Source organism: Mauremys reevesii, linkage group 12, assembly GCF_016161935.1.
Source record: "Mauremys reevesii isolate NIE-2019 linkage group 12, ASM1616193v1, whole genome shotgun sequence".
NCBI lineage: Eukaryota > Metazoa > Chordata > Testudines > Geoemydidae > Mauremys > Mauremys reevesii.
The window spans coordinates 7,583,965-7,611,361 of NC_052634.1; the positions used below are offsets into that span (position 1 = coordinate 7,583,965).

Here is a 27,397-nt window from a genome sequence, read left to right on the forward strand (position 1 = left end):
TGTAGTCTTGACCTTGACCAAGAAATTTGCACCTTTGACTACCCTTGCTTTATTGCATTGCATTGGGGTGGAGGGATTACTTCTCTTCAGTGCCCTGGGGTGCTCGTGGGGGGGGGTTCCCTATCCGCACTGCCTTGGGGAGGGGGGCCCTTTTCTACCGAGCTTTAGGGATGGGGAAGGTCCTTTCAGACCCTTGCAGGGTTGTGCACTGGGGGTCCCGAGTCCCTCCTCTCCGGTATGCGGGGTGGGGGAGCTTGGCATCCCCTGCGCTGTGTCTAAGGAGCAGCTCGTCTCTGCAGGGTGCGGGGCGGGGGTCCCCCCTCGCCTCTCTCGGGCTGAGTGTAGCTAGGGACTCCTTTGCCTGCCCAGCTCCCGGCGGAGGCGCCGGGCAGGGCGGTGAGGCGACCGGCGCAGGGATCCGCGCGGGGAGGGGGGGGTGAGGCGGCTCGCAGAAGTAAGAGACACACAAAAAAAGCCGCCGCCGCCGCCGCCGCTCGGGGCGGGGGATCGGAACCGGCGTCGAACCGGACCCGAACCGGACGGGCTCCCCCGCGACACCGGGAGCCCCGCGAGCCGGGCGGAACCGGAGCAGCCAGGACCGGGCTCCCGAGAGCAGCGAACCGGGCCGGCGGCACCGAGCCGGGACCGGACCGGGGCCGCACAGACCGGCCGGGGACCCCGCTCCTCCAGGCCGCGGGGACAGACCGGACCCCGGACCGGGCCCGGACCCCGGACCGGACGGAGCCCCCCGCCATAGGCCCGGAGCAGAGACCCCAGGGGGCCGCGCTACCGACCCGGGCGGGGGTCCCCCTGACCCGGGGACCCCCCCACCCTGCCCCGCAGGGGAAGCGGAGCGACCCGGGCCTGGAGCCCAGCCCGGCTGCAGGGGATGGAGCCCTGAGAGCCGCGGGGCCTAGGGGGACACCGGCAGCCGCTGCTGGGGGGGGACATGGGCCCCGCTCTGCGCCCCCAGGAGGAGAGGGAGCCGCGGGCGCGGGGGGGCTGTGAGCCGCACCCCGGCACCCCCAGATAAGGGACCCCGGCGTCCGGAGGGGGCACCCCGAGAGAGTGACCGGCCGTGGCGCACCCCCTGGAATCCCGTCAGGGGGTTGTGTAGCCTACCCCATAGGGGGTGTGTGTATAGGGACCCCCCAATCCATAGGATTACACACCCTGGTGGTTTGGGAGTGGAGCCCTGTCACCCCAGGGAAGGTAAACAGAGGCACAGGTCCCCTTGTAGGGCCCAGTCAACAAAGGCGTTTCTTAGGCGCAAATCAGGATCGCCCCATAACCGCCCTTTCCCCGGCGTTTAAAGGTTTGGACCCTCTGAGGATTTATCACGTTTGAAGATTTTTCTCTTCCTTTTGGGAAATTTTTGCCCCTGGGAGAACTTGTGTGTGTTGTTGGATTATTTTTTTTTAAAGAGTCCCTTTGATCTGGACATTCTGATTGACTGAGCGAAGGTGTTTTTGAACTCGATTTGCCTTCTGTGCGTGTCTCTTCTGGAGCAAGGCTGGATCTCAAACATTGCTTTATATGTGGGGGGCAACGTATGTGGGGAGATCCCTGCGAGAATAATAAAATGCAAATTGGATAAAAAGACGACTCCTTGCCCAGGGCTCCAATGAGTGGCACACAGTCCACAATCACGGACAGGTTAGTATGAAACAGGATTTTGTTTAAACAAAAAAACCATTTCCTTGCTCCAAAGTTGGTTGCCTTCTTTTTGGATTTAGTGACAGTGTGAAAAGTTGGGAGGGGTTGACAGGCTCAGGAAAGTGGGAGTAAACTGATTTTGGAATCAGTAAATATTCCTGAGCAGTTGAAATTAACCCAACATTTAAAACAGCTAATCCATATTTGTAGGAATTAGGGGATCCTCTTTCAGCCTCAGAGCTAGAGGGTCAAAGTACCCAAGAAAATCAGGTAAAATTAAGGGTTGGGGCTTCCTGGCAAGGGGATGTAATTTAGGCTACAGACATTATTCTTGATTGGGTCAGCTAGTTGTAGTCCTTCAGGGAAAGGTCACTTCAGGTGAAGACAGGATTCATACCTGATCAACAGGTATGTCTGCCCAGGTGTCTACTATATCATAGTGGTGGTTTCCAATTGTCTGCTTCAGGTAACTTCTTCATTCTCGTGGCTTCTGTGTAAAACACCATTTTACTCTGGCAGTTTTTGAGCCTTTTTATCTTTATTGGGTTCTTCAGGGACAGGGGCTGGAATGTTGCTCTCTGTTAGGAGAGATTTGGATGGTATAAGAGCCATCGAATAATTCCTTTCAAACTTTCCATATGTGTTTGAGACAGTAGCATGATGTGAAGGAAGGAGAGCATTTAAGTTGTATTTCCATTTCTAGGCAACCAGGAAAAATGTCTTCTCTGAGGTTTTCAGACAAGATAATTTTAGTGCATAGGTAGGTGTGTGTGTGTTTGGAAGTGATGACATAAAATGATTGATAGAACTGTGTGAGGTTTGGACCACTTGGGCCTTATGTGATCTGTACATCGGTTTTGAAGCAGCTGAGACAGGAGCATTATTCAGTTTCCAGTATCTGAGAGTAGCCTTGTAGATTCCAAAGGTGGGCAGAAGAGACACTGAGCCTGATTCTCATGTACATGAAGCCTTTTTGCACTATTCTGGAAGTGTAAAGGGGCCTTAATGGGTGTTAAACTGCCTGAGTAGCATAAAGGGGCCTTGGTGTAAACAAGAATCAGGTCCACTATGTTCTGTTTATCATGTTTGTTTTCAGAATATTGAGGATTTGCAATTTTTGCAATATTCATTTTTTTCTAGTGTGATAGGTGGGACTGTAACTGCAATACTGTGAATGCTGGCTTGTTTTTCTTTTACAGAGCATGTGCATTACACTGAATTGCATATTTGTATGAGTGCTGTAACATACCATTTTCATACACAGCAAGGAGAGTTCTGTTTATATATATATTTTAAAAGAAATGTGTTCCCTAAAACAACTTAAGACATCATAGGGATAACTAGGTACTGGAACTAGGGTTTCCATCATAAGGGTTTACAGTTTAGTTCAATGGCTCTCAGCACCCCCACTATTAAAAATTGTTCCAGCACCTCTGTAGGGACAATAGGCTCTTCACACCAAAAAAAAAGAAATTCAGTTGCAGTATGTGAAGGGGATATTGCAGTATGTGAAGGCAGGGAATTTGGTTGTTAATAAAACAAAAAATATTTTCCATCATTGCATTAGAATGGCCAGTACAAAAACATAAGCACTTCCACTTCCTGCTGCTTTGTCATATCCCAGGCATGTTCGTGTGCAGTATTCAATTAAAAGCTTTGAATAAAAATATTAATGCTGGGAAAAGATGCTGGCTTGACAGCCCTGGAGACTAAAGCTTTCTGTCATGACAGAGTACAGCATGGGCGATGGCAGGTGTGGGGAGGCTTGTCCTTTGCCTTGCCACTCTGCCTCACCTCTGACCTGGAGGAACCCTTGATCTAATGGCGAGAGGGTAATTCAGTCTTCATGGCCCATTTGTTCCTTGGCTGAGACAGTTGACAAAGTGCCAGATGTGATGGTGTGTTCTCATCATGTGGACATTCGCTCACTAGGAATTGGAATGAGACCACGCATTCATTCATGTAGGGCACCAAACACCCTCAAATAGTGGTGTCTTTTTGGCCACCCCTGTCCTGGCAACTTAGTGGTGAAAGGCTCTCTGTCCCATTAGGGTAAAGAAATTTATATTGCTACTAATTGTGGGAATATAAAACAGGTGCAACTTAAGTGCAGGTCACTAGGCCTACAGAATATAAAAGCATATTCCAGGTTTAAGTCTCTCGGGTTGCTAGTGATGTTTATTAGCCTGACTCTTTCATGGAGTGCCTTTTTAAAAGTTCAGGCATCCACATGTGTGCCAAATAGAAACATGAACATAGCAGGGTGGGCATTATGAGCCGGCATCATGAGCCAACATCCTTCTTCGTTTGTGTTTATGGGCCTTTTGCATACTGATGGCTTCTTAAATACCTATTAGGGAAAAAATCTGCTGTCCATATGCACAATCTCCTTCACTCCCCCGCCCCCAACTGACTTAGCAGTGACCACCTTGAACTTTATTTGTGATATCTGATTGACGTCTTTTTGTGCAGGGTTAGCTCACAGCTCTTGCTGTTGATCTCATTTCTGGCACTAGTTTACAAGTTACAAAGATAGGAATAGTCAGTTTCAGTGCTGCTCCAGTGACAACAGGCCAAATCACAAAAAACAGACAGCCTTCTCCTTTTTCTAGTTGTTTCTTTTTAAGATACTCAGAGGAGTCTAGATATTCCTGCAACTGCATCTGGGTTTGCTCAGGTATGCAATGCAGCCAGTTCGTGTTGGCCCAGTTTGAGATGTCAGTCTCTCTCAAAATGCATCAAGCCGTCAGCCCAGCTCTGTTTAATCAGAGATGTTTTGCATCTTCAAGTTCTATTGTTATAGCCCATCGAAGTAGGAGTGTTTCCTACGGGACACTTTCTAGCATATTTTCCCCCAGTGTATAAATGTCTCAAGAAAACACTAGGTGTTGAGTTAAATGAATTTATAACAAATGCTGAGACTGGTCAGTGAGTTAAGGCCTTATCTTCAAAGCTATCCTGAAAGGAAGATGGAAATATCTGGGACATGTTAAGAATGAAGCCAGAGAATCGGTGCTATTGGACTACTGGAGAAGGGGAAAACTGAAAGAATCCTTGTGTCAAATAGTACTTGGAGAGAGAATTTTGGGGATTTAATGACTCAGAGTAGTGGTTTTCAAACTGTTTTTTTTTCTGGCAACCCAGTTGAAGAAAATTGTTTGATGCCCATGACCCAACAGAGCTGGGGATGAGGGGTTTGCGGTGTAGGAGGGGGTCAGGGTGGTAAGGGCTGTGGGGTGGGGCTGGGAATGAGGGGTTCAGGGTTTGGGGGGGCTCAGGGTTGGGGATGAGGGTTGGGGTGCAGGAGGGGGTCTGGGCTGGGGGTGCAGACTCTGGGCTAGGGATGAGGGGTTTGGGATGCAGGAAGGGTCTCTGGGTTTGGAGGGGTTTAGGGCTGGAACAGGAGATTGCAGTGTGAGCTTACCTCAGGTGGCTTCTGGTCAGCAGCGCAGCGTGGGTGCTAAGGCAGGCTTCCTGCCTGTCCTGGCACTGCGGACCACTCTGAGCCCCCGAAGCGGCCAGCAGCAGGTCCGGCTCCTAGGTGGAGGTATGCAAGCGGCTCCGCGAGTCTCTCGCTCGCAGGCACTCCGCGCCTCCTCCCCCCCGCTCCATAAGAGTGCAGAGCCCGTGCTCGGGGTGGCGTCAGCCTGCAGAGCCCTGTGGCCCCCTGCCTAGGAGCCAAACCTGCTGCTGGCTGTTTACAGGGCGCAGAGTGGTGTCAGAACTGGTAGGGACTAGCCCGCCTTAGCCGGGCAGCACCACCAGCGGGACTTCCGATGGCCCTCTCGGCGGTGCTGACCAGAGCTGCCGTGAGCCAGTGTCTTACATTCCACAACCCAATACTGGGTCACGACCCACAGTTTGAAAACCACTGACATAGAGGACATGCAAAGAGTGTTCCAAGATAGATAGGGATAATGGAACCTTGTGCCCTAAATGACATCTCATGGCGTGGGAAGGATTCGGAAGCTTAAATACACCAAATAAGGCTTCCTTCCCCTTCCTCCCTTCCTCTTTTGGGAGACTATTAAACAGCGTAGATTTTCTCTCTTCGTGATTGATTCCTGCCACCCGTTGGACTATATGAAACAATTTCCCTTCATCCTTGGTGTTCGCACCCTTCATCCTTGGAAATGATCATGCACCCTTTGCTTAATTATCTCTTAACCAGGCTATGCATATTTAGCTCTTGTATTGCTTCCAGGCTTTCGCTGTTTATTCAGTTCCTTGCTAGTTGTCACCGTTTTACTGGTACTGAATGGTTTTGGCTTGGTGATGTTCTGTTAACGTTTCCAACTGTCAGGTCTGTCCTAGGCTAAGATTAGATGGTTATGCTGGCTTTAGACTGGCATGTGTGTTGAGTTTCTTCCTTCTGTTGTTTCTGTCAGGGTTGCAGCCTCTTCAGAGTCCCTCTGACTCAAGCTAAAATCAAACAGGCTGGTTTTGGGCGTAGCTCTCTTGCCGTTTGTGGCAGGCGACACATGGCTGAGCGAGATAAGGGTTTTATTCTTCTTTGCAGGGACTGGGTTGAAACTCAGCAACTTGCGGACTGTGATTGGTCACTTAACGATTATCAGAACCTTGTTGTAGCCTCTTACAATGCTGCAGAAACGTTTGTAGGAGTTTTTCCTTTTTTGTAACCCAGTTCCTATATTTTTCTTCCTGCAGCCGCTCCAGCCGTATTGGAGCAAGGAGATTGCATGGTTACATGGACTGTGCAGGTTTGTGTGTGTGGTTATTCAAGTACTGTAAAGAATGTAGATATTTGGTAAGAAGTGAGTGTCTGTGTTGCCATGTGATTGCTGTCAAATAGGTTTTATTTATAATAGTGCCATAGCCTGTGCTACCATAATTGTAAAATAAGGCAGGGAGGAGGTAGAATTTACACACAATTTTCCTTGTGAAGCTTTTAATTGTTGGTTGTTTTTTTTCTCCTGATATTAAAGTAAACCTTAATTGTTTCTAATCCGCTTAGATGTGCTTCCCCTCTCTTTGGGTGTTTAAATGTCCCCTTGGTAATTGGGACATCTCTTTTAGCCAAATGGTAGCAAAATAACCCCTTCTCCTCTTTCTCTCTCTGAAATTCAGGGCCTTCTCTGCAACAGTATTACTGAATAGCTGGCTACACTTACAATTTGCACAGTGTTCATTTCATTTATTTTTTCAACATTCTCCCTTAAATCTAGTACTCATGCAAGACAGATGTCATTGAAGCTTTCCTTCTTAGTTTTAGGGTGGCCAGTTGCATACGGGCATCGGTGCAAGCTTTCTTATGCTGTCCAGTATTGTCTCCATTTCATTTTGAGTATGAGGTGATAGTCTCTGTGCTTGTTGTATTCTGTACTTTTATTGAAGCTGTCGGGATAGCGTGCCAGTCGCGATGTGTGCTGTCAGCTAGGAGATAAACAGGAACCACAATGTCTTTTGCTAAAGAGACTGAAAGTGAGGTGAGCTTGATTTTTCTAGTTTTAATAGAGCTGGGAACATCTATTGTGGTTATTTGGCTGGAGGCAGGAATAGCATGCCGTGTGTTAGCCAAAGATGTATAATTCTCTCTGTGAGTAACTCCTATTGTGACATAAATTAATGCTGCTTAGGGAGGTCTGAATGGCTCTGGAACTGCAAGGTGATGTAAAGTTTTCCCCTTCCAGATCACTTTGCATCCAGTCCAGGTCTGCAGGAATCAGGGCCAGGAACACTAACCAGACCTCTCCTAGTCAGAGGTAGAAACAAAAGACTTGAACGGTGATAGAGCTGTTGTTAATGTCCAGAGAAGCCCAGCTCCATACCCCGCTGCTGTGATTCCTGCAAGGTGAAGTCCTTGGCCCCTGTTAGGGGGCTCTCGCTAATAGTGTGGAATAGATTTGAAACTCCCCTTGGCCTCTGGAAGACAGAGGAACTCTTTCACGTTTCCACCCTCATCTCATCTAATCTAAAAAGATTCTTATGCTGCTCTTATCACTATAGAATTTGAGCGCCTTCCAGCAGTGCATTAGATGACATGACCTATCATGTATGGTTCATTCTCTCTCTTTTTTACAATTCTCCCCTGGGGAGAGGATATGTGCAGTGGAGTGTTTTGTTTTGGTAACGTTTTTGTGTTTAAATGTCCCCTCTCTTCTGACTGTGTTAGAGAAGGCAGGAAGGAGGAGTGTGCCTTGCACTTAGAGCAGAAGGTGGTGAGGTTTGTGAGTCCTCAACTCCTGTCGGATTTCATTCTACAATGTCAGACCAGCCTCCGAGAAAGCTCTGTTTCCTGCACAGATGAAATTTACCATATGGTATCAAGCGCCATTGTGCCTGTGGAGTGGAGGAGTTGACCATGGTCTTCATTCCAGAGCTTTACGCAATCTTTTAGTTATGCTGGGCTCAAGCAATTGAGCACCTTGAAGGTAAGAACTAGACCTTGAACTTGACGCAATATTCTGTCGGAAGCCAGTGGAGAAACTGATGGGCAGGTTTGATGTGCTTGCAATAGCTTCAGTTGCTAGAGAGGTGTGCTGGAGAATTCTTTACTAGCTGGAGTTTCCTAAGGGCTGATGGCTTCATGCCCATCTGTGTCCTAGTCTTCTGAATGTTTCAGGATGAGGGGTCCACAACTCTACCCTCACTTCAGCCTTCTTTTTATGGGCCCTCCTATTCAGTGAGGGCCTTGGGTGTCTGTTTCTGTAGCTGCACATAGCATTCCCAAGCAGAATCAGAGTGGATTTGACATGAGTCTAGACAGTTTCACTGCTATCCACAGTGTTCGTAGTAGCATCGTTGGCACTATGACAGGTGTCCACATTGCAAAAAACCAACCCCCAAAACCATCAGCACAGTTGACACTAACCAGACACTCGACTAATAGCATCAGGAGCAAGGCCATGGTTTACCTTGGTAATAGGGACTGATTTTTCCCACTTGTACCTTTAAGGTGTGGCTCTCGGGTTAGAGGGGAAATATATTGGCAGACCTGTTTCAAGCATAAGTTTGGACTTCTGCTGCAGATGGTGTTAGTGCTCTGTACGTAAAAAGAAGACTTCAGTCTCCAGGGCTGTCAAGTCGTTACCTTTCACCAGCACTAAATTCTTAACATCAATAAGGGTTATACTGGTGTCCCCTCCTTGCGCTTCTAGATTTGGGAACATAATGCAGTTGACATATTGCATGGTGATATGTAACTTAGGTTTGTAATGCTGATCATTTTCTCATCACTGGTGAGTTTCTTGTAGCAGCCTCCCATTAGTATTGCTAAAAATTAGGAAGCTTTACTCCCAGTTAAGGCCATGTAATACAGCTGTAGGATAGACATGTCTACACTCTGAATGTAGTGTCCTAGTGTAGACGCTAACTACTGTGACAGAGGAGGGAGTTTTTCTGTCACTGTAGGGATTCCACCTTCCACAAAAACGGTAGCTAGGTTGATGGAGGCTGCATCTGCACCAGGGGTTAGGTCGGTCTAGCTGCCATGCACTGTGCTAGGGATAATTCACACCTCTGAGCAATGTTGTTGTGTTGACCTAACTCCTAGAGGTAGACCAGGCCAAAGAGGCCCCCCTCCCCCCCCATTATCTATTTTGCAAGGTCTGGGTTTATGTATGTAAGAGAGGCCAGTACGAATTCAGAGAGACAAACTCTTTCTTCGAGCCAAGCCAGCATTTCTGCATGTATTGGCACTCTACAATCCTGCCCTGGAAATAACCATTAGGCTTTAAAAATGTATATCAAATTTAAAATCTCACTTTAACAAAACTAAGGCCCTTAATTATTCCAAAGACTGAATGCAGATATTGTCTCCACACAAAAATAGCAGCCTGACGATGAGGAGGAGAGGGAAGGGATGCAAGGCTTTTTATAAGTAAACCAAGAAAAGGGGTATAAAGTCTATAGAGATGTAATAAATAATGAAAAAGGGGAAGGCATAAAATGCAAAACAGGCCACCAAGAGCTGTAGAAATCAAGCCACAGGCTTAGAACAGAAGAGCAAATAAAGAAAAAGGCAGGAAGAGACTGTTTGTTTTTAATTTTGTTTGTGTTAAACAAAAAAAAATTAAACCATGTATATTTTTAAAACAAGCATGGCAGGAAAAAGCATTGTCCTCTGTTTACATTTAAATGTAAACACAATTATAATAGTAAAACCAAAGCAAACGGTATTAAACACAAACTGTGGAGTAAACAAAATGTGCACCAAACATCCCCACTTCTGTCCCTTCCTTTTATGCTGCATCCTTTTCCCCCACCCTTTCCCTGTCTGTATTTTGTCTGTTTGGTCTGTAAGCCCATTTGGCAGGAACTTGGTCATCTTGCATATCTGTGCAGCTCATCTAGCAATGTTTGACCCTATGTACATGATGATGTTTCTTTTATTTGTTGGCAAACTCTTAGAATTTGTCCACTGAGCTATTTTGAGCTTTGCTTTTGGATCCTTTAACTTTTGGATTCTTCAGTGTAAATTAGACTGAATTAAGAAAGTCACTCGCCAAAATTGAGATGGTGAATGACCAGTGTCCTCGGGGCTGAGTACCCAAGCTGGAAGAGGCATTGATTTATTGCAGGTGGGGTCCCACACATTAGCGACAGTTCAAGTTCTAATCTAGTTCTGGGTAATCTCATCTATCAGGGTCATTATTGTGTTTGTCAATTACCTGTTGTCAAGTGACCTGCTGATTATGGCTGAAGTGTTGCTCTGTCTGTCAGAAACACTGTGTCCACTGTGTGAACCTGTGGATTGCAACAGGATGTGCTGACTTGTAGAAGCTCAAAGTGCATCTCCCATTTGTTTAAACAACTCAGCAAAATTATGGCATTTATGATCTGAACTCACTGGCTATGTGTGAGGTGGGAATGAACAAAAAGGGCCTGCCTTGGTACTGATAATGAGGCTGCAGGATTTGTGCTAGCTGCCTAAGGGAGAATCCCAGGACAATGGAGTGTCTAGCCTGCTTATACCCACATGAACAAGGTGTAGTTTTGCTGGGGCTGGACATTTGAGTTGGTTCAATCAGCTTCTGAGCTCTTCAAGTGTGTGCTTCAGACTTTAAGAAATAGATGGGGGAAATTTGACTCTTCTTATCCAAGTAATGTTTCTCTTTAAAGCTGCGTGCACCACTTCAGCTAACAAAGTTCCTGTTTATCTCTGAAACTGATCTCAAGTTCGTTTGTAGGCACTGAGTCCTGGGTCGTGATATTGCAGGCAGTTGCATGCCAGAGCACTTGGGTGACTTCCCAGTGTAGAGAGACAGAAGCCTATGAGGAGTTAAGTATGCTTTCATGCAATTTTGAACAGTTCCATAGTAGTTGGAAGGCGTGAACTGACCTAAGGCAGTGTTTTCCAGCCTGGAGGAAGGTGGCCAGATCTCACTGAGGGAGCACTAGATCCATTCAGGAGGGGCACAGTGCAAGGTAAGGTGCAGGATCTTCAATTCGGCAGCGCACCTACCTGCACACACATGCTGCAACCTGCTGGTCCATATAAAGTGTCAGGTGGCTCCTTTTCAAGTCTTCTCTTCTTGCTGTGATTGTGCTCCCTAATGTAGCTGGTTGGCAACTGCTCCTGCATGTTCTGGGATGAAGGCTCAGACCAAGTGTCTTTTCTCTGCACTCCTGCAGTGCAGAGGCACCAATAGATGTCCTATCCCATGCCCAGCAACACACAACTTTCTGATGAAGGGGGAAGGTGATTGAAGCTACTAGAAATGGGGGAAAGGAAAAGAGTTAGCAAATAAATCAATAAACAAAGAGCAAAAGAAAAAGATAATGAAAACGGATAGAAAATGAGTGAGAGAGAACTTGAATAGGAGGCAACCACAGGATATAGGAGAGGCTGCCCTTATGCCATTCACAACAGCAGCCTCTAACTAAAAAGGGTGAGAACCCCCATTGATCTAAGGTAAGAGAGAATTTGCTGGAGCATGACATTCCTTTCAGGTTGATAACATTCACCTGTGCTTTTCAGCAACACCATGGAAGTATATGGATGCCTGTTTGAAATGTGGGGGTAGATATTCATGCCCAGAGGGGCTGCATGGTGGTGAGAACCATCAGTCCCTTCTGGCAGTGGTGGTTTTGTTTTTTCCGTTTGCCCTGGCTTAAATGGATGCACTAGTGCACGGGACACTTGAGCACTGTTGATATTAAATACTTTCCTATGTCGTACATTGGTTTTCAAGGTTAGTCCTTTTGGTAACATGGTTCTGGCTGGCATGTGTAGACGGGAAAACTTGTTGTTGGAAATTTTTGTTGACTCCAGAGACCAAATTCACCAATAGCTTCTTTAGGATTTACACCCACTTATACCAGGGCTGAACTGTTGATTAACTCAAAACATTTTCAGCCATTCTTCCCCCTTCTGCTCCAGGCTGGGCAGCCGTGTTACCAGGAATTTAGCCTAAATGGCTGCTTTCTGGAAGAAAAGTGGTGAGGGAAGGATATGTTTCACTGGAAACTGAAGGTGTAGTATGGAGGAACCAGTGTGATGTGAATTAATTAAGGTGAACAGGACAATGAGAGAGCTCATCTATGAGATAATCAGAGCATTCTGTATCCCAAAGATAAGAATTACAGAAATCCCGTAATGGTGATCTGTAACTCTCACACTGGTGATCTGCTCCTGCAGTCTGCTGAGACACACAGGATGATAGGTTGTGGTTTGCCCTGTGTAGTCGCTGTGGTTTCTGTAACGGAAGTGGTTCTTGTGGGTGATGATCTGATCTTAGAGATTGTTGGTAGTATGCATACTATCATTTTGTTTCCACTTTTGTTGGCTGATGGAATAAGGTGCCCTTGGGATGCAACTGAAAGCCTTTTATAATCTTAACTATTTATAATTAGGTTTTCTTTAATTCTGTCACTCCATGCTGCAATGAAGGTGTCAAAGTGCACAGAGACTTGAGGAAGTTAACACTGTCAGAGGCTTCTTGTCTACCACTGAGCTTCAGACCTCTTTGTAGTGGGAGGCAGCATTCCTGTAGTAGTTAGAACATGGGGATAGGGCCCACAATACCTCGTTTTTGTTCCTAATTCTAACCCTGATTTGCTGTGTGATAAAGGCTGCTTCACCTTTTGGTTCCTCAGTACTCCATTTTAAAATGGGGATAACCTTGTACCCCACAGGAGCGTTCAGCATCATTTCGAGTGCTTTGAGCTCCTCTGAATGATGTGATAGAAGTGTGTGTAGTTGTTGTTAGTTAATCCCTGTGTAAATTCTTTGCTCAGGTGGCTTAAATCTATACATTGGATTTTCAGGAAGATGTCAGCCCACTGTTAGTGGTTGGTTCGCCCCATAACTTCCTTTCAAAATATGGACGGTTGAATTTAAAAATCAAGGTGATCATTTGTAAATGGTAAAATTGTTTGCTTTGGCCGTTCACCAATGTTGTTACAGCCATGTATGTTATACGACATATATTTAGCTCTGTTTTTTGTTTTTTTTGTTTTTTTTCCCCGGTAGGCTTTATCATCAGGTTTTGGGCTCAGTGAAGGTATATTAATACTACTTCAATTTTTACCGTATTTAGGGCTGTTTACACAGGGCAATCAATCCCATTTTATAGCAAGAAACAGACTGGCATGGAACAGAAGCCAAGAGTCCTGACTCCCAGTCCTGTTCTAAGCACTAAACACTACCTCCCTGGGAGTCTGAAATGCGCTTTACAATTGGCTACAACTACTCTTGCAGTTGTGGGTTGTAGTAATACTGGCTGGCAGATGCCAAGAGAAAGGGGAATAGTTAGTGTTGTAATCAGTGTTTATTTTGACAGTCAGCCTCCTCCAGAAAGACTCTTCCTATCTGCTTTTCCCAGCAGTGTTGCAGTGTTCCTAGGTCATTGCTGAAGCAGAAGCAGGCAGTTAAGCTGGGGGTGGTGGTGGTGGAAATAACCTCGCAACAGGTCTGTGGTGCAGGCAGTTCTCAATTCTCAGTGATCTTGTTGTCTGGAATTCAGCCAGTTGAAAGGAATCCCATTTTTGTCATTAATTGCTCCACGGCTGCTGGGAGGCTGTTTTTGTCAAGGCTGCTTATTTATTCCACTGACAAGAACGTCACAGTGCTTGAGAAGCACTTTTAAGTTCCTGCTCCACCTATTGCTGTTTGTGTTCTGAGGAAACCACTCCTTCAGATCTACCCTGTGCTTCCTGAGATATTAAACATTAGGAGTCTCTGGATCAGCTGTAGCGGAATTGCAGAGGATCACCCCATTGACTTAAAACTCCAGCTTCTCTCTCTCTCTCTCTCTCTCTCTGTCTGCTGAAGCTTCTGGTGGATGGTGGGAAAATTTTCCAGTAACAAGTTGGGCTTTTTTATTTTAAAGCTCTCTGGAACACTGTGTGGTGTGGGGGGTTTCTTGTTTTTGTATGGTTTTTTTTAATGAACAAAAACATAATTTTAAATCAAAATTGAGGTCAACCCCAGTACAACCATCTATCAAGTGGGCAAGGAGGGAAATAATCACAAAGGAACAAGCAGTTATAGTAACAGATGTACAGTGAAGTCTTGCAAGGAGCACTGAAGAGAGCCACAACCGAACTCTGGATATCTTCAGACAAGGCGTTCTGTATTCAGGGACCTCATCTATGGAAGTCCCTATCCCTAAACTGATCGAAGCAGGACTTCGGAATGGAGAGCAGAAACCAGTTGATCAATCTCAGTTTGCCTTGGAGGTAGATAGCAGAAGAGGTTAGATAATGCAGTGATAAATTCTATACAGATATCTGTAGATATGAAGGGCTTGCTCAAATACTTGGGGCTTACAGTGGTAGCAGTGTTTTCTGTGGATTTCTTTAAATTCTGTAGTAACCATTTAGAGCTATGTCATCATTCAGACGTTTCTCCTTCATTCTCCCCTTGTCTGTCCTTTCCCCAGCTGTGTGTGCAGAATCTCAGTGCTATGTGAATCTGGGACAGCAATAACATGAATCTGGGGGCGGTCCTCATCCAGTGACGAGGACTCCAGCCACCACCACGGCCCCAGGATCTGTTTCTCGATGACAGTCAGCTCAGTTCAGAGGAATGATAATGTGCAGAAACAAACTCCCACTGGCAATTTAATTTCATCTTCTAAGGCTGCCCTTCCCTCTCCCTTCTCTTCCATTAGGTTTGGAGATACTTGCTTTAGATTAAAGCACACTTTTACTTAATAACCAAGTGGCTCCAACTTCCATACTGCCGTTAGAATGAATAAATTTAATCAGACTGTTTCAGAAGTCTGAGCAGGAAATACAGTAAGGAAATTGCCCTAACGCAGGCTATTCATAAATTAATTAAAATAAATGTTTCCTTTCTTCCTTGTCAATACACTAGCGGCTGATTTTCTGACCTGTGATCTGTGTTTGATATCCTGTATGTGGAAATCTGGATTGTCTCAATAACCTATGAAGAATGTGTTCAGCTGTTCGCACGTTACCGTGGAACCACAACGTTCTTCATCCTTTGAAGAGGTTTGATTGTGGGCAACTTCCCCTAGTTGTATAATGTGTATGTTTGGCACCGGGGCAGAGTGGGAATTAGAGAGGTTTATTTGCTGGCATTTGAATAATGCAGCCATATAATGTTGGGAGAGTTGCAACTTCTAGCAAATATACAGGTGTCTGAGACCTATGGCATAGGAGCAGCCAGTGTCCTTGAGAGCATTTCAGCCGATAAACTGGGTTTGTGTCCTGGTATGACACAGGATGCAATCACAAATTTAAAGTTAACATTGAAGTATACAGATAATCTCTTATAGTTAATTAGATACATTTAATTATCAAATACTAGCTGACAGATGATCTCAGTTATTGGTCTAAACTTGGTTCAGTGATTGAGGTTTGAGGACAGCTCCTCCCAAGCTTAAAATAGGAAAAACTTGCAAAGGGGAGGGGGGGAATGCAATTCTCTGCTAGTGAGCAAAGATTAAAAATACAGATGAATCATCTATCAGGAACTATTAAACTAGGGGCTTGTCTACACAGGGAAATTTACCAGGATAATTATAGGGGTATAACTCCCTGTGTACACTCTTTCTCTGTAATAAGCTTGTCCACACAGGTGTATATACCAGTATAATTATAGAGGTAGCATAGTAAAATATGCCAGTAAATTTCCCCATGTAGACAAGCCCTAACACCTTGTTTGCACCCCACCCCCCTTCTCCCTGCCTTTCCCCTGATTGCTTGCCATGGCATCATTTCTGTGCTAGAGATATGTTAATCTTTCCCATTGCTGTGGCAGAGGGACTGGAGAGCCCTGGAAAAGACTATATTGGCTTGGGACAAACGAAATTCTCAATGCAGAGAAAAATTGTAATCATTGCAGCATCAGGAGTGACAGAAGAATTAAATTAGTTCTAAGGCATCTATCGCCTGATCCCAGTGTCTCCAGACAATATAGGAATTCAAAATGTCAGCAGTGGTGTTTGGTTCTTGTCACATCCTGGGAGTAAGCAGGTGAATGCAGCCACTAGTGCCCTGGGAGATGGATCTCTGCGTTTTCAGTGGCTGGGAGTATGAATACAGATATTGCTGCCTTGGGGTGTCGATCTCGCTGCATTCTGAAGTTGGGAGTGACTCTAGGCTTTAGTGACCTAAGCGGTAGATTGTAATGACAGTAGGGAAAATACTTAATCTTGCTTATGGAGTCAAAATTCTGGTGCCGCTACAGTTCTCCTGTATTGATTTATACTATTGGGAGGAGACTGAAATAGGAGAGATTTCATAATAGGTTGAGAAAATCCTTTCTCAAGGATCCAACATTTTTTTCTTTCTGATCATTGGCCCATAACTAGTGTTTGGACAAGTTTTATTCACTTTGAAAGCATTTGTATTTGTCTGCTGAAGAGTTTCTAACGCTGGCTGGTGCTGTAGTGAGGTTCTGGATCTTAAAACCATGCCATTGTCTCTTACTTCCTATCCTCTCTTTATTTCTGACAAGATTTTTGCTGCTATTGGATAACTTGCTCTGGATGGGGGGGATGTTACCATTGGGGTAACTGGGCATTTCAGCGTTTATTTCTCTCTCTGATTGTTTCGTGAGATATCGATCTATAAAATGGTCACTAGTTCCTTTAGGGCTTGGCTACACTTACAAATTTGCAGCGCTGCAGCAGGGTGTGAAAACACACCCTCTGCAGCGCTGCAAATGCGCCAGTGGACAGCGCTGGGAGAGTTTTCTCCCAGCGCTGGCGCGCCATAGCCTTAGTTTAGCATGCTGCTTCAGCAGTGGTCTCAGCTTGAATATAGCAAGTACCAATCCTTGATCTGCTATAATTTTCTATTCCTAGAATAGCTGGTTGGTCTGTCTTTCCAGCAAGACTGCTACAATAATCAAACATGGAAAACAGGGTAATCAGAAATTTGCATACTAGAGGGTTTTAAAATATTTAATACCTCTTAGAAATTGGTCAAGATGAAAGATCAAGGAAGGAAATGTGACCTTTTTAAATGGAGCCCTGCATATACCACTGTCCTGCATCAGAAGCCAGCCCAGGCAAGTGAAGGCTGCAATCAAGTTAGAGCTCTCATGCAGGAGGGAAATCCTTTGCTTTGTGCTTCTACAGGCTTTGTGGTCTGTTGGTTTGTCACTGACTTTGTATAACTTTTTAGCTCCTTTCTTTTCACGGATTAATAAACTTCCATTATTTGTACCAAAACTTGAAGATATTATCGTTGTTCTTTGGAAATCCCCATAGAGTTGCCTTAAAGCAGCCTGCTGTGTGACTCATCACTTTAGAGGTTAGAGGCTAGTACTCTTGGGCACTTCCCCAATTTCCTCAGATCAGCAGATTCTATTTAATATCTATTAGTTGTAAGTTTTAAGCACAGTTATTGTTAGTACAGTTTCAGCCACACCATGGACACAGCTTCAAGGTTTCCACTACATGAAAGGAAATGTCTTGGCACTGCAGGTTTTGTTCAGAGTTAACGCAGCCATGCATAAGAAAGAGACAGATGTAGCTCAGTGTTGTAATGATTGGCTCTGTAGACTCTCTTGCCGGTCTAATCCTAACTTGGCTGATCTGTGCTCAGCCCAGATGGAGCCCAGAAAGTGGGTTTTACTGAGTAGAACTAGTGAATTTGCCTGGTGAATCACTCGGTGAGGTGAATGATAAATAGGGTCCTTTTTGTGAGCACTCAGCTCAGATGTGCTTTCTTTTCTTCCCGCCCTCCCTCACCCAGCCCTTGGCCTTCGTTAACTTGAGATGAATTGTGTTGTACAGGCGCACTCCTCCATTGCATGTATTGAATCGTGAAGCTGGACCCTCACCGAAACACCTGGGCACTTTAGAGCCCTCCTAGAAGGACCTCGTTCCACACCAAGATCCTAAATACTGTCTAGATTCCTCTCTTGTATCTGAAACCTGGAGACTTCTACATCTTTCCCCATACTCCACTGCCCAACTCTAGCGTACAACTGAGGCGTCCTTTGGTTTTTCCTCCATCAGTCTGAACGTTCTGAGAGTTTTTCTGTATCCATAGGCTACAGCACTGATCTTCTCCTAGTGTCCTTGTTAGATTACAGTACTGATTTAAGACCATGTGGGGAGTGATTATAGCACTGGACTGAGAATCTGGATTCTATTCCCACTTCAGCCACTAACTTGCACTATGATGTTGGGCAAGTTGCTTCCCCTTTCTGGACTTCAGTTTCTCAGTCTGTGAAGTGGAACTCGAAACTTGCCTTTTAGACAGTGTTTGAGGTTCTTTGGTGAAAGGCCACGTAAGTGCTCAATGGTAGCATCTTAACGTTCTGCTTCTACCTGACCCACTCTAGAAACTGTCTACTGTAAACTTGCAGAAGTGTCTGTTAGGAGGAGGCCTTTGTCTTGAACTTACTCAGACTGGTTGACTTAAGTGCCACGTAATGCAACAAGTTTCAAATCCCGAAATAGAATATTTGACTGTCACTCATTTGTTTAGCAAGGCATTTGTTGCTGTCCTTGAAAAGTATGGCAAAAGTGGCAGAGCTGCAGTGCTTTAGAGCCAAAAAATGTTTGCTTTCTCCGTAGTGTGGATTATGGAATACTGCAGTGGGGTGCAGCTTTCTTAAAGGAAGTGATAGATACTTTCTTTGGGGCATGGGGAAGGCGTGGCAAAGAGGACACATTTGCTCCACATTTCACTCTCTATGCTTAAAATGTGCAAAGCTTTACAAGTGGCATGAAGGAAGTGACTCGAAGGTAATGGAACAAGTGTGTTGGATGACAGCTGCAATGCTGGCAGCATTTTTGTGTCTTTGTGGTCAGAAGCCATTTTTGGAGGACTAGTTGCAGTGCTGTGAGGTGGGAGGAACAAAGGCATAGACCCATCTCAAGGAAAACTAAGGCTATGAGTTACAAACAGGACAGCAGTGGACCAGGGGGAAAAAGTGGTTGTACTGTATGTGTTTTGTAATGGAAAAATACAGTTTTGAGTACAGTATGCAGACTTTTTTGTTTAAAAACTCTATTGCATCTTATGTGTGGGGTGGAAAAAAAATGAAAATTTAGTGAACCAAGAACTCTTCTATTCTGTCTAACCCAACTGTATTTAACAAAAAGGAGTGGGAATTGGTCTCTAATATTTACTGAGGATACTCATCGGTAGCATTTTGAATGGAGAGTTATTCCATCTCTTCATATTTAAAAGCATATGAACTCTCAAGTATGTCAAAAAGATTGACTTGGTCTTGTGGACTGTGCGAAGTTGCTTAGCATCCTGCTGAGAGGTGTGTGGTGTGGTGTTTTTTGGTTTTTTTTCCTTGTTTTTTTTTTATAGCTGACATTTATAGTATATCAAACTGCGACCTGTGTTAAAGTTACTGATTTTTTTTTTTAAAGTGTGCAAAACCAGCTTTATTTGAGGTCTTTTACCATTGTCCTAGAATATCAGGGTTGGAAGGAACCTCAGGAAGTCATCTTAGTCCAACCCCCTGCTTAAAGCAGGACCAATTCCCAACTAAATCATCTCAGACAGGGTATTGTCAAGCCGGGCCTTAAAAACCTTTAAGGAAGGGGATTCCACCACCTCCCTAGGTAACCCATTCCAGTGCTTCACCACCCTCCTAGTGAAACAGGTTTTCCTAATATCCAACCTAAACCTCCCCCCACTGCAGCTTGAGACCATTACTCCTTGTTCTGTCATCTGCTACCACTGAGACCAGCTGAGCTCCATCCTCTTTGGAACCCCCTTTCAGGTAGTTGAAAGCAGCATCACTTGCACCCAGAATAGTCAATATAAATGACACTGATTTGTTGGCCATTGATGCAAGAGTTGCTATTGATAGGCCAGCTTTCAGCATCCTGAGTGGAGCCACAGTACATTATATAATAAAACAAAGATATGGATCTTATAAACTTTATTCCTTTCCTACTGTGATAAGGAAATACAGGTGTCTGCTTCCCACATCACATGTGATATAACTAAAGGAGATGGAGCCATAAAGGTAAATGTTTTATACATTAGAGTGTTATTGCATGGTAGTCTCATTAGTCTTAAGGCTTTTTATAGACTTAAAAAATGATTTCCTATCCTTCCATAATTTTTAAACAACTCTATTTACTTGTAGGTTTTTCTTTATCACAGCCACGTTGAGCTTTTCAGTCTTCCACATCTGTAACTTTAATTTTTATTTCTTAAGAAATTGCTGACTACTTGAATACTGGTATCTCTACAAGCACATGCTGTGATAACCTGCAAGCTTTGTGTCACTTTAAAGCTCAGTCAGAGCTTTAATGATACAAGTTAAAGCTGCAATCCCAAGTGGTGGTAGAGAATATGGGAGTTAGATGGGCTTTTGCAAAAACATTGTTGTTTTGGCAGTCTTGGAATCTTAATCATTTATTCAGCTGGAGATTTTCTAACAGACACAACATTTTAAAATCAAATACTTGACTCAGTTTCAGCCCTAGTTCAATATCTCACTACAGAGCAAATTAGTGCTGTTATGTTCTCTCTCTCTCTCTCTCTCTTTTTTTTTAATGAGCTGATCATAATTATCTAGTGGTGGTGACTTGTTACCAAATAGAGTTCTGTTGTGGGCAGCCCTGATAGATTGATAGATTTATTTTTTTATTTTTTTTTTAAGACCAGAACGGGCCATTAGATCATCCTGTATTTCAGAAGCCATGAAATTTCATCCGGTTATCCCTATATTTAGCCTAATACCTTTCAGTGAAAGACAAGTTAACTTGTGTTTAGCTAAAGCAGATCTTCCAGAAAGTCATCTAGTCTTAATCTGAAGACATTGAGAGATGGTGAATCCGCCACTTCCTTTGGTAGTTTGAGGGAGATGAACCACAGGAACAATGTTAAAAATTAGTGACTAGTTTCTAACTTGAATTTGCCTGGCTTCAGCTTCCAGCCATTGATTCTTGTTCTGTCTTTCTGTGCTAGATTAAAGAGCCCTTGTACCCAATGTTTTCTCCCTGTGAAGGGCCTTACACACTGTAATCAAGTCACTTCTCAGTTGTCTTTTTGATCAACTAAAACAAATTGAACTCTTTAAGTATCTCACTGCAAGTCCTCAAATATTATTTTAGGGTATCTTCTCCATGCTCTCAAATTTTTCAAAGTCCTTTTTAAAATCTGGACACAGCTGTGACTGAAAGTTGGATGTTCCTTCAGTACTGGCCTGATTCTGGGATGTGTGCTTAGCCCTCTCCAGTGGCACTGAAGCTCAAGATGCTCAGTACCATGCAGACCCAAGCCTTATGTGCTGTAACATTGGTAGAAATCCAGCAGAAAGTTGTAAAAGGCAAGCTAGAGGCATTAGTGATCAGAACTAGAACTCTCAGTAGCTGCTCTGCAGCTTTTTGCTTAGATGTGGAGTCCATTCCTTGGGGACCTCTCCACATCCGCTGTGTGGAGCTCTGGGAAGCTGCTCTTTTCCCATGCTTGGCTCCTTATTGGGGTAAAGGTCTGTGAATTCCGCATAAATATTTACCATATCCCATCCTAACCAGCAGAGAGCTGCTAATGCTGTTTCTTAGGAAAACCGGCAGAGTTCTGCTTGTTGTTTGCAGGGTTCATGTCTCATGTGTGCCTGAGCAGGAAAGCATCTCATCAGTAAAGGCTGCGACGGGAGAAACAAAGGCCAATATGAAAGTGTATGTTATTCTACACTCAAAAGAGGGGTGATCCATGCAAAATGGGTACTGAGCTATAGACACCACTGACCCCATTCTTTAGAAATACATGAATAACTGCCAGAAAGATTAAAGGAAAATAGAATTTGGCTAACCTATAAGGCTTATAAGCAACATCTACTTTGGAGTTTAGGGGGGAGTGTTCCTTATTTTTAAGAGAGCAGCATCCCTTTGCCCTTCATTCTTTCTCTCCCTTCCTCGGGGGTCTAGAAACTGTTAGATTGTAGAGAACAACCCTGCATTGTTTGCGGACATGGACTAAATGATCTAATAAATCACAGCCATCGCTAACTTCTGTTATCTCCCAGCTGCACTGAACCTCTTTGCTCCATGGCATCATGGGCTGCTGAATCAGATTTTTGCATGATTGGGAGGTTTAATTTGGCACAGAGGGCACCAGTGGATGGAGCTATTGGGGAGCAGGGTTGTTGGATAAGAAGAGGGGTGTATGAGTGTTGATTCTTGGATCCCCTTCTTTTACACCATATCCTGGCATCTGCCTTAATCCCCCGAAGCAGCAATAAAACATGAGAAGAACACTCTGGGCTCCTTTTATTCCCCCAAAAGTTTTTAATCACTTTATTTTGTGATGAAAACTAATATATTGTTATAAATCAAAAGTTGTGGTTAATTCTTGCCGATGTCAGCCAGAAGTAAAGCTGTCCACTACTCTCTAGCCCTAAAATGAATATAACCGATCACAATAAAAACCAAGCTGGATAATGCTATCCTTCCCCTCAGAAACATTAGCTCTGACTTTGCCCTTTCCCACAATGAGTATATAAGGGGAACCTCACATGTCCTGAAAGTTGTCACATTTGGGCTGTTTCAGTTGGGGTGGGAACTAGGTTCCAAAAATTGTCCAGTGTATTGTAGCTTTAGGTAGCAATGTGGTTCTGGTAATATAGTATTTCAGAAAGTGTTGAACACACTTGGTCGGATTCTTACTTACACAAAGGCTCGTTACTCTGCTCTGGAAGTGTAAAATAAGCCTTTGTGTAAATGAGAATCGGGCACGTTGAATTTTGAGTTCAAGAATTGCATGTGTCATCTCTCTTTAAACCCAGTGTCTTCCTCTCTCATGTAATAACCCTCCAAGATGCTGTCACTTTATCCTGTGCTCAGATCCCCTGAAAGCTTCTATCTCCTCCCATGATAGACCCTTTCCTGGGTGCTTGTACAGCACCATGACCTACTCCCATGCTACTTGCCATTTTTCCTGAGGTACAGCACTGAACTTCATCTAACTTTTTCAAATAAGGAGGTATTTTGTGGGGGGGGTTCAGTTTTGATGGACTACAGATTACGATGTGTAATTTAGCATTTAAGGTTCATGGTTCAGACTGAAAAGACAATTCAGTATTTTCCTGGTACCATCACAGGTTTTTTTTATTTGATATATGGGGCCTGAAAATGTAACCACTGAGTTATAGTAATAATAGATTAGAATAAGATCTGCTTATTGACCCTTACACTAATGATGTAAAATGAAATATTTTACATAATTTAAAAAACCAAAATTTTCCCTGTGTGAATGGGCAAGTAGAGCGTTGCAAGGTTGTAGTAATACTTCCCAGTGTTGCACTTTTTGTAGGATTGCAAACACATTTTGAACCTCAAATATCCCTCAGAAGTACCTATCCCCATTTTAAAGCTAGGCAAACAGAGGTGCACAGACTGAAATAGATCCAGCAATGGATCTTGAGTCCTGACTTGCCGTTTTAGGCTCTAACTGCTAGACCTCATTGCTTCTACTACTGTAGGCTGGGACTGTTTCCACAGGATGACTCTTTAGTGAAGTCAAAGATGCTGAATATCAGGATCAATGTTTTAAGAAAGTGTTTCTGGTAAATTCGCTTTACTGCATAGATTTTTGTCCAAATGTCAGTGGGTGTGGTGGGGGTGTGTGAGGAGACTTAGGAATTCTTGACTTGAAAACAAACAATCAGTATTAAAAATAGCCTGTCTTCTGACACCCTGCTCCAGTTCTGAAGGGAAGGGTGGTTCTCTGGCACGTGTGATGCATGAATAAAGTAGATGTAATAGGTAATAATTGGAGATATACCAATCTCCTAGAACTGGAAGGGACCTTGAAAGGTCATTGAGTCCAGCCCCCTGCCTTCACTAGCAGGACCAATCTTTGCCCCAGATCCCTAAGTGGCCCCCTCAAGGATTGAACTCACAACCCTGGGTTTAGCAGGCCAATGCTCAAACCACTGAGCTATCCCTCCCTCCTGTGCAGGCTCTGCTTTGGGATTTTAAGTTTTTTTTTGTTTTTTTCTTATTTCATTATCTTGGGACACTTGTGTTTTGAAGAGCACAGGTTAAACATTACTGGCTGTTTCATTTCTGCTCTCTAGGGTAGGCTGGGATTGTGTGCAATGAGGTGCTGGCCAGTGAGTTTCTGAGCATCTGGCCACCTTTTGTGTTTTTTCCCTCTTGTTAGAGCTGGAGTCTTTTTTTTTTGTTTTTCTGAAATCTCTCAAAAATGAGAATAAGGCACATGTCTCAGAGCTGAAGACCACACTAAATACAGCCACTAATCTTTAGAAAATTATAGTGAAAACCACAGGAAAAAATCTAGAAGCATGGAAAATGCATTCCCTGGGAATGTATGGATGGGAATTGTTTGCATATTTAGAGCCGTGGAACAGATAGATTTAGAGGTAGGAGTGGATTCTTTTGGCTCTGTGCCCTACATTAATTCCTTCTGTAGCCATGATGAGATCATGGTTTTGTCAGATTGTAATTTGTCAGTGCAATTTGGTATTGACACAAACTGGGCTGAGGAGCACTGAAGTTGTGGTGAATGGGCCTTTTTGATTTGTGTGTGAGGTTGCTCACCACTTTTCTAGCCAGTTCCATCTTTTTGACAACCACAGTGACATGGGAAATATGTGGAGCTGAGTTAGGAACAGCATTTAGAGCAAACCATCATAACCTCTTTCGTGCCGTTAGACAGTTTCAAGGGAAAGGCTTTAAAGGAGTGTTTCCCTTTCCTTCTCTCCTCTTGCTGTCTGCAGTGGCATAGATGCTTGTTAATAGAGCGCTGGCCATCACATTGCCTGTGGCATGATTAGAGCCCTGGGAAGATGTACATTAATCAAACACAAACAGACAGTGTAGCGTGAAGAAATTTCTATCCTGCTAGCGCTGCTCGGGAACCTAATTAGGTTATTGGGGCAGAAAAAGAAAACAACCCCTACATCCCACTGCTATTTTCTTGCCCTAGGGCTGAGCCAGTCATATAGCCAAAAGTGCAGCAAGCTTGCTGCCCTCTGTGTTGACCTGCTGATCGCTCGTTCCAGAAAAGAGAGAGAGACGGACAATTGTATTCCCCTCCTTCTCTTGAAAACCATAGGGAAGGTGCATTCTTCCAAGAAGAATTCTGTGCTTTCAGGTATCATTGTGGGTGGGTGCCTTTAAATATGTCTGTAAACAAAATAAATCATGTGATATGCGTGTTGGGGGTGGGAGGAAGGCAGAGCTGTGTGTGATGACAAGACCCCGCAGCCCTATTTGGGTGTCTTGTACAAGCACATCATTTCATATTCATTCAGTTACCATGCTCAGTACAGTGATCTGACACTTGCTTTTTTTATTTTTAATATGCCTCTTGGTCCCAGGATATTTGGACATGCTGAGTTTTAAACCCCAGCTCTCCTCCTTTGCTGCCCTGCTGTATGCATTCTCCCAAAGAAGTACATAGATGCTGTTCTCTGCCTGTCCATTAGTAGCGCAGGGTTGGGTCTCTGTTGATGATGGTTGGGAGGAGATGGGAGAGAAGAGGTGGAGTTTATTCCCATCCCTCAGATGGTCAGTAAAACAATCAAATGCCTCTCCAGGAATGTCAGATGAGCATTTTTATTTATTTTTTTTTAAAAGAGAAGGCAAAAATGAGGGCTAGCTTGTGCTCTTCGAAGAGGAGTTGGGCCTGATATTCTATTCCATGGTAATGAGCCTTTTGAGATCTCCCTTGTCTGCTGTTTTGTCCTGTGATTCAGGTAATGTCTGGAAGCCTTTGTTCCCTCTCTCTGTTACATGAATATGGTGAGAGACTAGAAAATAGCATTTCTGAGTGCCGGGGGCAGGGGGAAAAGGAATGTTCCTGTAATATGGATGAGAATTAACTGAGCATGAAATAACCCTTTCCCCTTTGTTGTGACCCTGCAGTTGTTCTTTCTTTGTGTTGGTTTTTAATTTACCATTTAGATACACTAATTTTGAAAATGCACGCCTTAGTGTCTCTGAGAACAAAGGTTTTGATAGCTAGAAAAGATGTCTTGCAAAAAATGTAGGCAGCACTACCCTCTTGTCAGTCCTCAATGCTGAACTGCTTGCAAGCCTTTATGCATGCTAGCAGCATCCGCCTTACCAGCATTTATGATCTACCTGAAGTGAGATTTGATAATCTGATGCTTTTGGATAGCGGTTTTGAAATACTTCCCACTCAGTACTTGCAAAACCATTTTAGAGATGATGATGTTTTTAATGTTTTCCTATAATATTTCCATTTTTGTATTTATAATTGGGTCTTGTTTTATTGAAAACAAAAGCAGCAATGGAAGAGAGCTGAGCTGACAGTCTCTGTTCAGGGCAGTGCTGCTGGTACAGAATTCATACAGCATTAATCTGAATAATTTTACCATTTATTCAGTGTGTAATGTCAGCACTATGATGTGTATGAAGACACTATTGTCTTGCTTTGTGATGGCGTTGGGAGGTTCATTGTATCCATTTGATCATATCTATTAATGTATGGATGTTGGGATTAGATGTGAAGGGTGAAGATGGTATGAAAAACACATCACTGTGTTTCCTTTGATGGAATACGCTATAGAAGAGGCACTTAGCTTCTGTTCGGAAAGGGAACTTTCCAGCAAGGCAATGTTTTAGGTGGCCCTGGCATGAAGAGGCAGCTCTGAGAAGTATTGGGACATGATCCTGAATGTTGTTGCAAGCTCTGTCTCACTGAAGTCAGTGAGAGTTGAGTACTTAGCACTGCAGTGGGCCTTTAATAAGGAGTAAGTGCTGAGGACTAATGTATTCTGCCAAGCTTGAATTTAAACTTGAAGCAGACACTGCGATTTTCAAATGATTTGATTATCTCCATCCTGCTGACACGAGTCTTGAGGAATGTAACTGCTCCCACCTCTCGACAGCTGGTATATTTCTCAGGAATAAGGCTTTCTTTTAAGATGGCTTCACAGGAGAACTCGGGGTGGAGGGGAGGAGAATATTCATATAAAAATGTCCTTAGAAGTATAATGGTTATACCTGTGCTGATATGTTGTTGTCACATGCTTTCTGGCATCCCAAAGGATGTTACTATAACCTCATGGCATTATTATTGAACTAGACTGGTTGCTCTTCTTTCTCTCCCGCCCCCCCCTCCCAACTCACAACAGAAGACACTGGACTTGATCCTGCAGTGAAGCCAGAACTTGTTTGATCTAGTTTCTTACAGTAGTTTGTCATAGATTCAGCACTGAAACTTCTCTTTAAGAACAAATTGAAGGGGAATATGAAATACGAGGGAGCAAAGCATTGCTTAAATACACCTGGAGAATTTGTGCTCTTCACGCATGCAGTATGCTGTGCATCATTTGCTTCTTGGCTTCTAGCTCAGGCTGCATTTCAGTGGTGTGAAAGATGGAAGG

The 27,397-nt window shown here is 44.0% G+C and overlaps 1 protein-coding gene across 7 annotated transcripts in view; it reads left to right on the forward strand.

The window, feature by feature from the left end:
• The first annotated feature begins 460 nt into the window (after positions 1-460).
• ARHGEF12 (Rho guanine nucleotide exchange factor 12) overlaps positions 461-27,397 on the forward strand; it is a 107,782-nt gene continuing 80,845 nt past the window's right edge. For 5 of the 7 annotated variants that reach the window (XM_039496359.1, XM_039496362.1, XM_039496360.1 and 2 more), the window contains exon 1: positions 14,939-15,075. In XM_039496359.1, coding sequence (XP_039352293.1) covers positions 15,017-15,075 — 59 coding nt within the window. In that variant the 5' untranslated portion in view covers positions 14,939-15,016. Of the gene's footprint in view, positions 1,657-14,938; positions 15,076-27,397 lie in introns of those variants that run through there. The other 2 variants (XM_039496361.1, XM_039496365.1) reach the window with 1 other exon arrangement.